The sequence below is a fragment of the Plodia interpunctella genome, chromosome 12, assembly GCF_027563975.2.
Source record: "Plodia interpunctella isolate USDA-ARS_2022_Savannah chromosome 12, ilPloInte3.2, whole genome shotgun sequence".
NCBI classification, from domain to species: domain Eukaryota; kingdom Metazoa; phylum Arthropoda; class Insecta; order Lepidoptera; family Pyralidae; genus Plodia; species Plodia interpunctella.
In genome coordinates, this window is record NC_071305.1 from 4142246 (window position 1) to 4159307 (window position 17062).

At 34.7% G+C, this 17062-nt stretch overlaps 1 protein-coding gene across 5 annotated transcripts in view; it reads right to left on the reverse strand.

Annotated features, from left to right (window-relative positions):
- LOC128674050 (semaphorin-2A) overlaps positions 1 to 17062 on the reverse strand; it is a 313535-nt gene that overhangs the window by 29788 nt on the left and 266685 nt on the right. For all 5 annotated transcript variants that reach the window (XM_053752331.1, XM_053752330.1, XM_053752329.1 and 2 more), the window contains 3 exons: positions 16299 to 16350; positions 16038 to 16100; positions 10290 to 10397 (listed from right to left, as the gene is read on the reverse strand). In XM_053752331.1, coding sequence (XP_053608306.1) covers positions 10290 to 10397; positions 16038 to 16100; positions 16299 to 16350 — 223 coding nt within the window. The remainder of the gene's footprint in view (positions 1 to 10289; positions 10398 to 16037; positions 16101 to 16298; positions 16351 to 17062) is intronic.

The window sequence follows — 17062 nt, forward strand, 5'->3', positions numbered from 1 at the left end:
GGCGTCCTCCGGTGAATTCCTCTATTAGTATAATGCGATGGGTGGCGGGACGGTTTTCGAAATTATCATAAAATTACTAAATGTAGCATAAACGTGGGGTGGGCAGCGGGGCCCGTCGCCGGGGATTGAGACTTTATGTAAATTTTAACGACGCTGCGACCATCGGGGCCACCTGTGACCGCCTCCCCACTGGGCACCTGTCGAAACCTATGTCGTTTTTATTTCAATAAGCCGAAGATTAAATTAGGCATGACGACGTGTTAAAGGCCGCGGGCAAGACCTTTTTCTCCATCTTTGTTTGTAATTCACACTCGGCTCGCTGGGAAGCCACACCAGCGAGGCAGGAATAATCCTTGTTCAATATTTTGAACGGATTACAAGAAAGGCTATTCACACTACAAATCCGTTGTCATATTACAAGGGGTTAGCTAACGAAACGATTCGACTGAACCAACCTGTAAAGTTAATTTGAATAATTTGGCTCTGAAATTATTATAGCCATTAATTAATCGAAAACTAAGAGATGCAAATTACATTTTGCACCTATTTCGCATAACTCTTTCGGTTCGCATTGGAAATCAAGAATTCGAATAAAAGCGACAATCATTTCTAAATAAATCAATCAGGGGAGATTGTACCTCTTGCTATAGTATCTCTAAATCTTCATGAGAAATATTGAGATAAAATTGTAATAATTCATTGCCATACATTACATCATCTACAATAACAAAGTATATCGAGCGAATATTTTATTTATTTTTAATTGACTCCGACACTCGCTGTTCATTGAATCAGATTCGCTTGGCGGAAAATCATCCACGTTTCATTACTTACATACTGTCAAGCAACGACAAATGCAATTTCCTTTTGATGTCGTCGACTGCCGGCAGTGTCGTTTGCATATAATAGGCACGTCATTCTAGATTTTTATTATCTCGGACCCGTGCATTTTTGGTTCCTGTATTGCAAAATGATGTAGGTACATAAAAAGTAATGATCAAAAATAGCTAATCATTAACATTATTTGTATTTTCGGTTCTACTGGCTGATTTCTCAAATGTTTTAAGCAAATTTATTGATCGAAATATTTACTAACAGACATAGGGTTTCCAAACATTTTCTCCAATTGTACACTCTGTCCCAACATCAGTAAACAAGCAAATGGATTGGACGGAAGCGCCGAGGGCGCCCTCTGCAGGATAAGAAAGTTTGCCCGGGCCGCGAGCCCTCATTAGACCCTCTCTTTTGTTTGCGCGCCAAATTAGCAAGAATGCTCCACTGTTCGGACGGACGCTGACGAGGTAATGATGTCGCGTTTCGATTTTTATTGTAGTATAGTAGTAGTTTGTAGTGCAATATTATGCATGTTTTTTATATATAAACGTTACTTTTAAATCACTCTATATATTTAAAAAAAACCGCATCAAAATCAGAGTTTTAAAGATCAAGATAAGATGTTACAATTACAATTAGATTTTACCCAGTATTTTATGTACTCATAACACTGCACTCAGAACAATCAGCAAGGCTCTTGTTCCAATTATTACATGTAAAATGTAAATGTAGAAATAGGAAGTAATATGAGCTTAGGGGTTGACAAATAGTGAGTCATTCAGTCATCATTACGACGACGGGTGACTAATAAATTGGTATCATTAACTAATGAGACAGGTATGTAGAATAAATTAAACGTGCATATCGATTTGAATTATTTTCTTTAATTTTAAAGTGAACCTCGAAGCCACTCTAATATAAATTTTATCTAAATTTTGCCCAGCTTAAATGGATTTTCGCATTTATAATATAATCATTTATATTATAATTATTATCGTATAGTAATACTTCCAGGTTTCCTCTTGCATTGAGTGATAAAAAGTAATCTAACTAGAATGTTTATTATTTAATCTTGCAAAATCTAGTTCACAACATTAGTCGGGCAGCGGTCACGATTTAGAATATAAACACTTATAAGTAAAACCTAAATAACGTCTTTGAATGTCGATCATACCCTTAAATCCTCAAGCGTTAAAAACCACGTACAAACTTCAATATACTTTAGTAACTTGTGATATTCAATTTGAACAAGTCACTAGTTGGGTAACTATTGAGTGTATAACTTGTGTCAGACGTGTATTGGAGGAGGAACTTTCAAACGCACAAGGGATCCCGAAATTGTTGAAGATTGCGGAGGCGAAGTTTTGAAACCCACGTCACTATCAGCTAATAGCAACGGAGATGATCTGAATTTGTAACGACATAAATGCTACTGTTATAATACATGTTTTGTTATTGATGGTGCAGTGTGCAGTAAATATCCCACATTTCAGTCACACGTAGAAAACCTAACGTATGAAGCGTTTAGAAAATAAATAATATAATTGAAAATGGTGGAAGAAAGAAAACTTATTTCCACAAAAAATATTGTAAAAGTTAGAAGTGTTAGTTTCATAGCGTAATGACTCATCAGGGTTCCGTTTCGTCCTATAAATTATACTATTCCAGTTTTAGATAATTATATTTTGTTATTGTAGGATTATTGTCGTAATTTCAATATAAGTAGATATAATATATAATAGTAATATAATACAAGTAGGTATTATTTACTTAAGAATTCTAAACTTCAAAGCATTCGTCGCCAATTTTAGAATAAAAATTATGTTTCGTTTTTGTTAGAAAAGAACAACAGAAAATTGCTTTATATTTCTAAACGAAACGAAGGTTAAACAAACCAAAATTTACCTAATATTAGATGTAGTGTAGATGAAATTCTGTCCCTCGCGGCGTCTGTCTGTCAAATACAATGTCTGAAACCACTCTTGACTGAAACAGGGTCATAATTTAATCTATGTAAATTGCAAATTCGATTAGAATATATTATTTGATCTCATAATTTAAACTATAAAGTTGATTACAAAATAAACGGATAAGCGCGACTTAAAATAATTCGGCGACATTTATATAAGCATGCATACTCGTAGGTAAGCTGCAGGAAGTATGCTAAGTTAGCAAGAGACGCAAAACTCTGCATAATCAGACTTCTAGCGAAGTTTCCAGCGGCAAGTTTTGAACACCCCGTATCACTTGCATACAAAGCTCATTCTGTATTCGTAAAATAGAAATAACCACGATTTTAGTTTAGGAGATGTGACGGCAAACTTCTCCGATGTACCAAAATGAATGCAGACAGTACCAAAATTATATAGACCAGGTAAGTAATGTTGATCCCAATTTAAATGATTTGGTAGGCTAATAACTCGTTTATTACTAGGAGTTTTTTTACGTCCATACGTAAAAAAACTCCTAACGTTGTTCGTATTTTTAACGTTTTCGATATAAATGACATTTGACATTAAAAAACCTTAAAATTTTGAAGATTTGATATTTTGAGTTCCCTATCAGCTACCTAGGTTACGTGTGTCCTATAGTCGCCTTGTACGACATCAACAACGAGGACGTATCTTCCCACTCTGACCACTCTATGGAGTGGCCTATTCTAGGGCGGAACCACACGCCACAACGTTTATCGGATCATAACGTAATATACAGTATGGTACTACTATATTTTCAACGGTTAACACAAAACAACAAAGTGTAACAATCGTAAAGTGAAGTTAATACCGTATGCGATACAGGCTGCACCTGTGGCCGGGAAATAAGATGCCATTGTGTTTTACACTACCGACGTTCCATGGCTTTGTTCCAGTAGGAATTTTGTGATAAAAGTTTCCATGTGTTATTCTACACATATATCAAATTTTATCAAAATCCGACTTGTAGTTTTTGATTGAAAGTGTAATAAGCGCCGAGTAACGCTAGTAACATCTCAAAACATAAGATCATATATTTGTAAGGGTTCACACATCCCGACAAGCTATGATAAAATTATTGAAACATATTATTATGCTGGATTTTTAATATTTAAAGCAGTTAAAAAAGTACTTTAAACTTTCAGAAAATGAAATAGAAAATTAGCATTTCCAAAGACGGTCGACGTAAAATTACATCATAGTCAAAAAATAAAAATTCAGGGCTACGGGGCATCGTGGACGACAAAGGAAATGGGAAAACGCAAGAATTACAGAGAGAGAAAAAGAGAAGGCAAATAGTAAAAAATATTTTTTATTGGTTAAAGAAGGCTAAAGTAATTTGAGAGCGAGACACAAAACAAAGTATGGAACTAACCATAGAATGTTGCACCTGCGCGCTGAAACACGTAGCCGATACGATCCTATTATTTGTGACGGTCTCGCTGTACCGCCGCCGGGAACATGAAGGTAATCTCAAAGCATGAATGATTTATCGTTTTGTTCTTTGTAAATTTGAACAAATGTCTTAATAATTATTAATAACAATAATTGTAAAGACATTTATTTTATTTTAATTGCACTTGATTGCGTATATTTTGGGAATTGTGGTTAATTTGTCGTCATTGACATAAGTTGAGATATATATATGTAAATATATAATATATGTAATTTGCTTTTGGATTTATAATTGTGATTTTGAGATCTTCATATTAAATATTCTATTTTGCGGAAGAGGTCAAAATTATTTTTGTGTTATTTCGATAGTGTAAAATAATGAATTTCAAAATTTTGGTCGTAAATTGATTTTATGAAACATGGCATATTTCATTGGAGTATTTACAATTTATTCATTGATCTAGTGATCTCACTAATAAAGTGATTAATTATACATAATATTTAACGAGAATATTCCAAATATAATTTTTCATTAGTTTCCAATCAGCGTTGTATTCACCTTTGATGAAATGTTTTAAAATAAAAATAGATGTTGAGGCTTCCCTTGGCCAAGGATTTTAATCTCTTTATTCGTCATTCACAATGTATTCATTGTATTCTTATAAAAAGACAGCAAAATTATAATTTTTACTGGCTATATACAGTAAAGTACGAAACCAAAAATGTATTTCTTAGGTTTTAATATCAAAGGTCAAATATGAAGAAACGATTCAAGTAAGTTATATAGCATGCAGTGTGTAAAGAACTTAATAAGCGCATATTTCTTCCTTTATGCTCTCCTAAATATCTCGAGCATAACCGCTCCAGAAGTTACGACGGAAATAACTTCAGCATTTACAGTTGATTAAAAATGTAAGTTTGTATTATGAGCTTTTGAAGCGAACTATGTAACTTATAGTCCTATTAAGTTTTACGGTAAGTGTAGTGCATAAAAATTGCTACAACGCTACGTAGCGGAATATGGCACTACATAGATTTTAAAGTGATTTTCCGAAGTGCACTCAAGCCGTGGGCGCAGTATTTGCTTTATAACTGATACTCACTATTCGAGGCGTATATACTGGGAGATGATAATTTATTCTCTAAGTATGTAATGTCTATTTGCCACACGTTTTAAAATGTATATAATCTGGCGCTATTGGTCTTATTTAGATTTTACTGTAACATTGAATTAGACATAAAGATATTTTTGTTTCACACTGGCAACACAGTATATTGAATGTTGATATTATACTGGGATAGAACAATAATTTTGTGCCAGAGAAAAGCTGAAAATAAATGTTATTGTTTCGGTTCTCACCTATTAAATATCCAAAAACTTTCATGACAATAACTACACTATCTATACAAATTGATGAAATTGCTAAACAAATAGTATTTTATACCTACTCGTATATAATGGTAAGTAAGTACAATTTTTATATTATAAATCTGCGATTCGGGTGTCGATAAACGTAAGAAGTTTAATCTTTTTCTAAAGGCGCGGGCGATAAGATGGAGCGGTTACAAGTATGTTGGCACAGAAATAGTGGCTGCATGCAGTACTTTTGCAAAGATGTCGTGGTAAAGTCTATCGACAAACTCCTCGGCTTGGTCCCGTGCTAAAGTTTGTGTATGCGCGGCACTCGAAACTCGCACAACTTATTTTAGGACATGTTTTTATGTTGGTTTGGTAACTATCATGTAAATATCAGACTCATAGTCGATCTCAAGTGTGTGTACCTTGGTAAATGTATACGAGAATCGAGTTTTATAAGGTTACAAAGTAAATGTATATTGTGAGACAGAAGATTCAAATCTTTATGGATGCGGTAAAGTAGTTCATAGTTTGCATAGTGCTGTATGAATAACTCAACTGTGTTGTAAGCACAGTAACGTGATGATAATATTAACATGAGTCCATTTAATATCATGCTAAGTTAATGTTAAATTAAAGCAACACGAAAAATGTTGATTACATAAAATTGATTTTAGAACAAGTTATTTTAACAAAACACTAATATCGATCTGGAAAAAAAAAAACATAGTTTATTTACAGGCAGTTTTTAGTGCGCTAAGTTGGTCATAGATTTTAGTTTGCATTATTTAGTAATGATTTGGGATAGAAATTTTGTATTTATTTCTCTGTTCAAACGATTTTGTCTAAGTTTCTCCATGGTAAATATTCTCATAAAAACTATTCCATTAAATGCAGGATCCTTTGTATCTAATAAGAAATAAACACATAGTTGAACTTTGCCATATCCTTTTGACGAGCGACTGGGCATATCACATTATAGGATTACATTCGAAGCAGTTACGATATTGTTTCCACCGTCTAATGATTTTAGTATTTTCACGGACCATCGTAATAAAAACATAAGAAATTCAATCGATTGCTAATTTCTCAATCGATAAAAGTTATTATAAGCGGGAAGCCACTTTGTTTTATACTAAGGAGTGAAGTATTTATATATTTTGAGGTATGGAACTCTAAAAAGAATAGCACATAATAATATTAAAAAATTGATAGTGTTTATTTATCCTTTATTCACATTAAAATGGGGCAATTTATTAAATTCTTTGATGAGGAAATAAGTATAGAGTAATATAGGCTACTTTTAGCCGCGGGTGAAGCCGCGGTCAACAGCTAGTAATACAACAAAGCTAACTAGCAGTTGCTCCAGGTAATATATCTATTTGAAGACCAAATTTCATCCAATTTCATTCATCAATTTTTTTTGTATATTAATTAGGACATCGATAAAGTCATTTGAAACAACAATATATCATTCAATCGCTGAAATACTCATTGGTTGAGTCTAAAAAGGGAAAGTGATTGGAAAACAAAGCATCAGTCGTTTGTAACTTCACCGTACAATAACAATACCGCCATTTGTACCATTTGCGATTTAAAACATCGCATTTATCTTGTTCCAATAAAAATGCGATAAGCCCTCTTATTGATTGTGCCCATTTAAATTGAAAATGCTGAATCTGTTTTCGTCACTCATATTAAATCAATCGAGGATGTACAGATATATTTACGTCACATATCTTTTATATGTTTATGAATAGGCAAGCTTAGTCTCTTAATGACAGTCGGATATTAAAACCATACCCACGTCATTTGATACAATGAACTCATTTTACTGCATGCACTATGGGTTTTTAAAGATATAGAAATAAATGTTTTAATTCACAATTATACTATTGTACTTGTAAATTGCCAATGTAGGAAATGTTAAAATCGCATCAAAATGTTATATAAAAAAAATAAATTGAAACTATTATTGAAAATAATACCGATGTTGTATAATGGCGGCGGTCGGTCGATGCGACCCGCGTCATTTGTTTCCAATACGCGTCCAATCGCAAACAACGATTTGTTATGAGAATAGATATAAATCGGCGGTTGCAACGAAAATGAACGCTTCGCTCCGCACCGCATCGCTTCGGTGCGTCGCGGCCGCAACCGCAGTCCTATCAATTGCGAACATGTGATTTCACTCAATTTTTTTAAAATGACGCTCCCTAACTGAGAGGGGATATTGTATTACTCAAACTTATAGGTTAAGTTTTGGTCCTGATCAAAATCAAAAACCTTGGGAAGCTTAGCTTTTCAAGACATTAATAAGGCTACAGTTATATATATCCTACACAGGCTGACGTAGCAAATAATTTTGCATGTCCGTTTCAAATTCGTCTGACTAGTCAGGGTTATCACAATGAAGTATAAACAGAAGCCCAGGGTAATAAATCCGTAATCTAAACGGCAGATGTCGCCGAGAGATATGGAGTTTAAACAAATCAATGAAAGGGAATTAAGACGGTGGCGCCGCGTTTGGATCCCGGACTATCTCTGTTTTCACAGCGCGCTGTACAAAAGAGTACTCGCCGATCGTCACCCGCCTCCCCACAAGTAATATATTTTCAATTTTTGGCATTCTATTACACTCAGTATTTGACTTATAATAGGATTTATTCTCTCTGCTGATACGTTTTCTAGTATAAATCATGCCTGGTGACAGCCATTGCCGGCAACGCTACAAAATTCAACTAAAAATACACATGTGAAACTGGGGCGCAGATCGCGCGATCAGCTTTAGATTACAGAACATTTCAGCGATAGAAGAAAAATCGATGGCGAAATTGTTAAAAGATTCATTTTGCTACAAAAAGGGCTTGTGAATTTTATTCCGCCGGGGTGGATATTTATATTTGTCCCTCGCTTATCGGATTCAATGGGCATCGTGAAGGAAGTGTTCGCAAACAGGATGCACTATAACTGTTTACAATACATTTTACGTTCAATAAGATAGTCCTATGTATACTTTAAATCGAAATTTGCAGTAAGATGATAAAAAACGGCTCAGAGACGATAAAACGTGTGAAGGGTCAGAACGACCGGCGATACATCATAAAATTATATGAAAGTCAAGAGCAGGGAAAGCGAGAGGTGAACAGGCCTCCGCGGGATTTATGGAGGTCTGCTTTCGATACCTATTGTGGAGAGGTTTTATGCGTTTTAAAAATTATTTTATGAAAATTAAACCACTTATCGCGCCATCGCGAATCAGACATAATGCATCCTTATGGAGAGTTGAATATTTTGCATAGTATCGCAACAGTTTACCAAGTTAGTTCAGTTTCTTGTTCCTAAAACGGATTTTAAAGTTGTTATGATGCTGCAGCGAAAATGTACGGAAAAATCATACGTTTCGCTCCAACGTAGTCACTCAGTCAGAAACTCCGTGACGCCGGCGAATCTTCGCGTCTTATAGCGTCATTTGGAGTCACTAGCCGTGAAATTCGCGGTTCTTGGCGTGATGCATTCTATGCAAGTATGCAACTGCATCTACCGTAAGCGTTCAAGCGGTAGTTGAGAATATACTGCCATGAATATTTCAAGGAATTTTCAAATTTAGAATCAAGTTTTCTATTTGGCATATGATTTATATTCGATTTTTAAATTTTATGTTTTGTGTTCCAGGTATTGCTATTGGTTGGCCCGCAAAATTTTAGCTCTAGGTATAAATAGTAATTATACCTTTATTAACAATAAAAAAATGTGATGCGAACGTTCTATGCAATGTTTATTAAAATTGAAAGACTGTTTTCTTTTTATTGTGACCACCAAATATTAAAATTGCAATTGAAAAGCAAAATGCAGATACACCAGACTTTCTAATATAAGATTGACCAATTCACTCTGCGTCACTATATCTAGGTACTCCTCTAAAGGGCACAGTCGAGTAACTATAAACTGTAAGCTGTCATACTCCCAGAGCTTTCAAAAGCTCGGAAACAACAATAAAAATCTCTCTAATGTATGTTTAGTTGTATTTATAGGACCTGTTGAGATCTGTTGCGTCTTGGCGCCTCTCCAACGGGTCACTATCCAGCTCTTTAGATAATAGCCAGCTATTTTGTACGATATCCGATGTACTGATAGCTTCTATTAGGGTTAGAATAGAGAAAATAGGCTTTAAGAAGTTTATTTTATGATGTAATTTGTAAGTTGTGTGCACTAGTTGCTTGATAGATATTTATATATGCTTTCTCTCTCATTCGGAGCAGTGACTTCGCGAAGCTTGGGGTTACTGTAAAAAATAAACCCTAAAATTTGGAAGATGCCACGAGGAGTTGGAAGCACGACATCCACGAGAGAATATAGAAAGGTCCTATTCTAGGTCGGGAATAATATAAACACGTACAACGGAAAGCTTTATCTCGGAAGGACTAATTGTATTGTTTTGGTATAAGTTTAATGAAACTTTAATAAAAAATGTGTTAAATTTACTTATTTAAACTAATAAAAAGTTTCTCATCATTCACCGTCGTTTAAGAGCGAGGCTGTTCTTCAATTATATAATATTAATAATAATTTAAAAAATGTCTTTGTTTATCCTTTAATTCCTCCTAAATCCTACGTATTCCGATGCAATCACTGTTGGACAGAAAATATTTTAGAAAGGTTTGTAAGTATAACATCTACTCGAACCAAGGCAGGTCGCTTATTATATACTTGGATATAATAATACTTACATATAAGACCCAGTCCTTAGGGCTGTGTGCGTTGGTGCCACACACATACAGACGTCCGCCGTCTGCCATTGGCTGGATCACGCGGATATGGTTGCGGCAGTCGAAATGCTGAAAAAAAAAACAATATTGAGAATACACAACAAGCTAAAACTACATAATATATTAACTGACATAGTACTAATGAAATAAAAAAGATTTATGCTAGACGTAGCACGAATCTCTCTCTCATCTGAAAATTTGCCCGTTTCATTCCTCAACCGTTGAGTGTTGGAGTCCAGAGTCCACTTTCCTATTCTTGTATTTTTAATAATCTCCAAATCGCACGGTCGTCGGCATTCCTAGCTGTGAGACCCGACTTAGATTTGGCATAATTAAAATAATATATACCTATGTAATTATGCGTTCAAAGCACAAAAGTTATAATAACATTATTTTTTATTCTAGCCTATATCGTAAAAACATTAGAAAAGCTAAAACAAAATGTTTGTCCAAATTTAGTCGTAGACGTCTACAAGTGCTACTACGAGTATATCCGTAGCGTTTCGTAGCGTCGTAGCCTCCGTCTACGAAAGTCGTAGAGGAGTGCCGATAGACAAATTTATTATCCATTCTCCTTTACTACTCTCTCATCTGAGCTTTTCCCGGTTTCTACCGAATCCATTGAGCGTCGGAGCCCAGGTTTTTCTTCTTATTTTAATTGGAATGATGTTGTTACCTATCAGCTGTTAAGGCTAAGTGTCCATTAGTCACCTCGTATGACATCCACGGGAAGATATAAAGTAGTCTTATTCTAGGGCGGGACCACATACCATAACAGTAAAACCGTGTATATTATAACATTATAATTGAGGCGGTAAGACTATCTGATACATATCAATTAACTTGCAACCGCATCGGTGAACCGCGGATACTGATCTAATTAACCCGACAAACATATACTCAATTATGTAGTTAAATCAGGTATATTGCAATTTAAACCTAAACTGATATTATAAAGAGTAAATGGATCTTGAAATGACGTCACAACAAAATATTTTTACGTAAATGTATCTAAAGCCAAGCCCGGTTTCTTTCTCAGCTATTGAGCGGAGCCAAGCTTCTAAATCTTCATGATCTAACTCGACGTGTCCTAATTCTGTATATATTTGTAAAGTAAATTATCGAACGGATAGAAAAATTATTTCACAAGTATTGGAACGGGCGAACTGGCCAATTACATGAGGCACATTTGTCTAGTAGTGTCTCTCTGTCAGATTACAATATAATATTTTATTAGAAAGCGGTGAAATAGGCCCTTAGTGAAAAAAAGGAAATGATTTTTCATTTTCATATTTGTTATATAAAAATTGTCTACACTTTTTTATTGACGAATCATGAACACGTAGCATTTTATTCCATTGGAAGAATTTATCACCAAGTACGGAACTCAAGTGAAACGAAAGCGGACGCAGTCAAAACAAAACGCATGTGCATTTATTCAGTAACTCAGCGACTGGAGTAAGCGACGGAACGCTGCGTTATGCGACTCTACAACATAGGCCACAATTACACATAAACAAATATTTGATATTGCGAGCGATAGCGGTGCGCGCTGTCATGCCGCTTTTGTCGTTCACCTATGACGCCGGGCGAAGTACCTCGGGCGAAATTCGCTGGAATAATGGCGAATCGAACTATGTATGTGTGTTCACAGGCCGTGATTATGCAAATTTGCGTCCAACATAAATATTAAACGGTACATTAATATTCGCAACGACAGAAATAATGCATCGTGCGCGGATGAACCGTAGCTACTCATCTGCATCATTTTAGTCAATTTGCAATGAAAAAGCTCATAAATGTGGTAGAATTTTGTGAGATATTTTGATTGATTTTTTAACTTGGGACTTGATAAACATAATAATAGAACAGAATATCTTTATTACATATATAATAGATTCGTGAGGGTTTGTTTATGCACATTTTAGTCGTATTTTAAAATTCTATAAATAAATTTATATCTGTCGCAAGTCGAGCAAAAAAAAAGCGGCACGGCCGTACTATCCTTTTCTCGAAGCAATTCAGGCCAATTTCGAACCCCAATAGCTAAAATATAAATATGAACTTATCAAAGAAAGTACATACTACATAATATTAATTTAGCCGCAATGCTCATATACGAATATGTATCATTCTTCTATTAGAAACAAAAAAAATATGCTTTATTGTTAAAAACAAAATATGTACGTTTTGTAAATAATTGTACGAAAATAACGATCGGGCGCATTGCAGAACATTATTAGTCACTAAAATACCCCACCAACTTTGCTTAAACTGTTGTTGTTTGTCAATTAAAGAGTTATCTCGATATGGAGCAAAATAGTCTGTCAATAAATTAAGACTGACGTTGTACATTTTTCGTGGAAACAAAACAGGCTCACGTAAGTAAACAATTAGCGAAGTATTTTTCCACACAAAAAGTTGGTAGCCCACTTCTTTGATAGGTAACTTTGCGAGAGGTTGTACAAAAGTAATTATCAGATTAATACACTTCCGAGAGCTGTACTGACGCGAACACTGGCTGGTTCTGACTCAGAAACAATCACTATTAAGGTTGCCTTCTATGAAACGACCTGTTTTTGGCAACAAATTGAATATACACCCTTGCCGTTTTGGCTAAGGTGACTGGCAAGTTAACCATCTCGACTTTATATAAGACTTGTAGATATTTGCAACAGAAATGTTATATCTATATTGTCGTTTGTCACTTTCACATAATCTTTTCATATTCTCAGACTGACGGTCGATTCAGCAGAGCTTGGCCTTAAGACGAGAACAATCAAGTCCGCCTAAGTTTCTTTTAACGGCAGTTAGCCGGGACTCGCGCATAACTTCACTTCGAACTAATGCCTACGATTGGTCCATTTCTTTAATTATTCGCCACTTTGTACGTAAGTAGATTTACGGTTGGTTTTCTCGCGATTCCCACCCCATCGTTTTTCCTCTACGGGATTATTTCCTATAATGGCTTCTATTAGGAGTTTAAGAGCGTTGATTTGCATTATAGATGCATTTATTGCTTCTGCGTTCGCTGATACGAGTACCTTTAAAATATTCCGCGATGTTTATGTTTACGCCTATAGGTTTATTTTATTTAAGATTTTGTGCTTTGTAATTTTAATATTTAGAATATATCTTCAATAATAATAAATATTTCTACAAATAGAAAATTTATGAATTTGAGTTTATTTCTTAATTAGATAAAATAATAAAGATGCATTTTTAATGTATATAACCTTATCAAAATAAATGTGTATTTTCAGCCAGTAAAATCCATATACAATTTTGATTCAAATTTGGAACGGGACCGTAGTATTCAATATCGGCGATGTTATCGCAGCAGACACATACATCATGCTAGTCGCCCATCGGCTTTTGTACAGAGTGCTGATTGGCCGGTTTTAGTCGTGTTTTCATAAACTTTCATTCAATTGAAATCAAATATCGGAAATATCAGAATTTAACTAATCTGAAAGGTGTAATGTTAGCGTTGATTTTGACTCTTGAAATGTCGTCAGTGTAATAATTTAGAGACTGAATGAATTTCGTCACTAAATATCACAGTATGTATATCTATACATATATATGGAATGCATATTTTAGATGAAGGAACTGCATATTTATGTATGTTTCTACTTATTCTTTTAGACTGATAACTGATGTTGATGATTTTATTATATGTTACACCTACTTTTTATCATGATGACGGTAACTTTTTATTTGACATCGAAAGACACACAAATTTTGAAAGATTTGCTAAATAAATGCTGCGTGTGAAGTAGTAATCTCAATTCAAGTAATTAGCAAGGGGTAAAAGTTGAAGCTTTTGATAAAAATATTGCCATAACAGGTGATTTAATTATGTCAAACAACAATGTTCGTGATACGAGCATTACGAACTGTTTGCGTTTATCGCGTGGCTTGTCGACGTACGCGGAAGGTCATTTTGCATTACAAAAAGATTGATTAATTGTTATATTTTCTGACGTACACGCGCTAAATTAAATATGCGAAATTGTACAACGTTTTTTTTCTAAGAATTCCTTGCATTCGTTATGTTGCAGTTTATTTCGATTTCCATAGAAAGATCTAAGGCTATCTTAAGATAATTTAATTTGGAGGAAGCAGAACAATATTGTTATAATGCTTCTGTTAACATAGAAATAAATTCCATTTTATATAATGTTATTTATTTATTTCTATATAAGGCAAGAGTGCTTTTAGAAACCATTGGTTCTTTAAGTAGAACATTGAAAAAAGATTACTCATCCGAAAGTGTCTAAGGCTGATTTAGATCCGTAGATTTCCTTAATAGCATCACAAAGGCGAAGTTAAAACAACAAGCGGCGCCGACGGCCACGAACGCGCAAAATGCCGCCGTCGGCATTTTCCCGGCCTTTTTCTTGTTACATCGTGTTTAGAGCAAGGGAAACTCGCCGACAGCGAAACTTTGATTATAGCCTTCACGAGTGGCCGTTCTCCCGCTATCGAGGTGATAGACTCCGGGAAATTTCTTTTTTATGACCCTCTTTGATACTAATAAAACAAATTCACTTTTCTTTTCTCCATCGGAAGAGTTGGCGTGTCTATTGTTTTCTTTCGTACGTAAGTTTGACCTTTATTCGCGTGCTCATACAAATATGCCGCGATTTCCTCTCGTACTAACTTACGAATTTGTTTGGGCAGTTTTTGCCTTTTGTGATGCCACTGTGATGCTTTTCAGAGTTGCAAAGAGGTTTTACTACTTACTTTGAGACTTTATATACATTTCGCATGAGACGTTCTATTTCTGGTTGCAAGCTTTATGACTTTCTTATTAGATGTATAACTCCAGTTGCAAAGTCAACAAAGAGATATAACTAAACATGTCTGCCTCGGCAGCGGTTTATCGTTAATTAAAATGTCTGATAGATAACTGTATGAAGTCTCGCTATGTTTTTGTGTAAACGAATTAATATGAAATATATTTGTGTGTAGGAATAATAAGATAAAAGTGACATCAAAAAAGGCGTGTTCACGAACGAAATGGAGAAACACTCAAGCGTAACAATCTCGGGTGTAGTGGCATTATCGAATTAGTGCCTGGCGTATATCGCCATAATCGCTCTCCGATCTCAGCGAGAGGGCGACCGGGAAATAAAACAAATATTGCTTTTACGCTGGATTGTAAATCAAAATTAACGGCTTTAATATAGCGGGGCAGCGGCTCTAAGCTTCCCGCCATGAAATATGCCCGACGTCTCCCTGTTAAAAATGAGATTAACCCTTGATGGAAATAGTGCTAGTTGTGAGTAATTCCGCGAGAAATAAGCGTATTTTAATGAAATTGCTCGGGAATTATTTTAATTTTGCGAGACGTGCGCGTCGTAATTAATGTTTATTAGTAGATTCCAGTTTTCACGTCACTGAACTGGATTTATAGTCTAGTTAGAGAGAATTGTGTTTTCTTCTTTTTTGTTGCAGAGAAAACTAAATGTGCAGCTGATGCATATACAAGCCAATTACCTACTATGTTTACAACAAACCTTCTATTTTTAAATTATGTTAGTCTAATATCGATACATGTTTATAAAATTATTTATTTATATATTCACCACCTTGACCATTTTTATCAGGTGGGCCGATCCCATAGATAAATGAAATATATGCCATTTCCTGTTTGCTTGCTTAGTGTAAAAAATACATGTGAAGTTTCTCTAAATTACTTACCTCTGATTTGCCTTTCGAAACACATTGCGCGACGTTGCTCGGCTCCAGGTTTATGGAATCTCTCTGTAACAAAACAATAATTGTAATTACTTATATTGTACATAAATAATTTGTAAAGACAAAACTTTAGAAGGTTTTGTGTTACAAATAATAACAATACTGGAATACTTTACGTATGATTCGATTTTTTAAATATTATTATTCACTTGTCTATAACAGTAATAATGTAAATCGTTATAGAGATTAAAAAAAAGATCTTACCTCACAATGCGACGCGCTGATATTATTCATGTTGAGCCGAAACAGCCGGTCCCTGTAACAAATAAAAAAAACAAAATTAAAACTTTGATACAAAGTCAACAAATCGACCTCAAACATAATGAACCGTTTACATCGGATTGCTTTATAGCTGAAAATGCGGTAGTTTGCCGCTTCCGTGACACACACGATTGACCTATATCAGTTATATCACCTTCAATTACCAGGCTTACTTGACCTCGCCTCTATTTTGTTTTGGCAATCAAGTATTTGAGCGCAATTTCGCATTGACAGCGTGTTACGTGAGTTTTTAATAGCGTTTTCGAGGCGTTGACAACTTAGTAATAAGTAAATAAATTGATATTGTCAACTAAATTCACTATTTAATTTACTGATAAATTTATGTTATGAGCTTCGGAAGTCGGCGGTAGACTTAGTTTTAAGTATTTTTTTTAAATCATCCTAAGTTGAATAAAGAATTTGAATTAGTATATGTCGTGACTGAGTGGCGGATGGCGATTTCTAATATCTTTATAAGAGTAGATACAAGTATTTAAAACTTAAAGTTAGGAAATAAAAATGAAGAAAAAATACAAACTGAAATTTATTCCATACGACAGCTGGCAGTTCGCACGCGTCTATAATTTTTTAAAAGAAAATAATAACAGTGGTTCGGCTTGAAAAAATCACAGGGCATCGAGGCGGGCCAATCTACCTGGACCTGTAGTTACTGCCGACCTTATCAATAACGCTCAAGCGCACTCGAG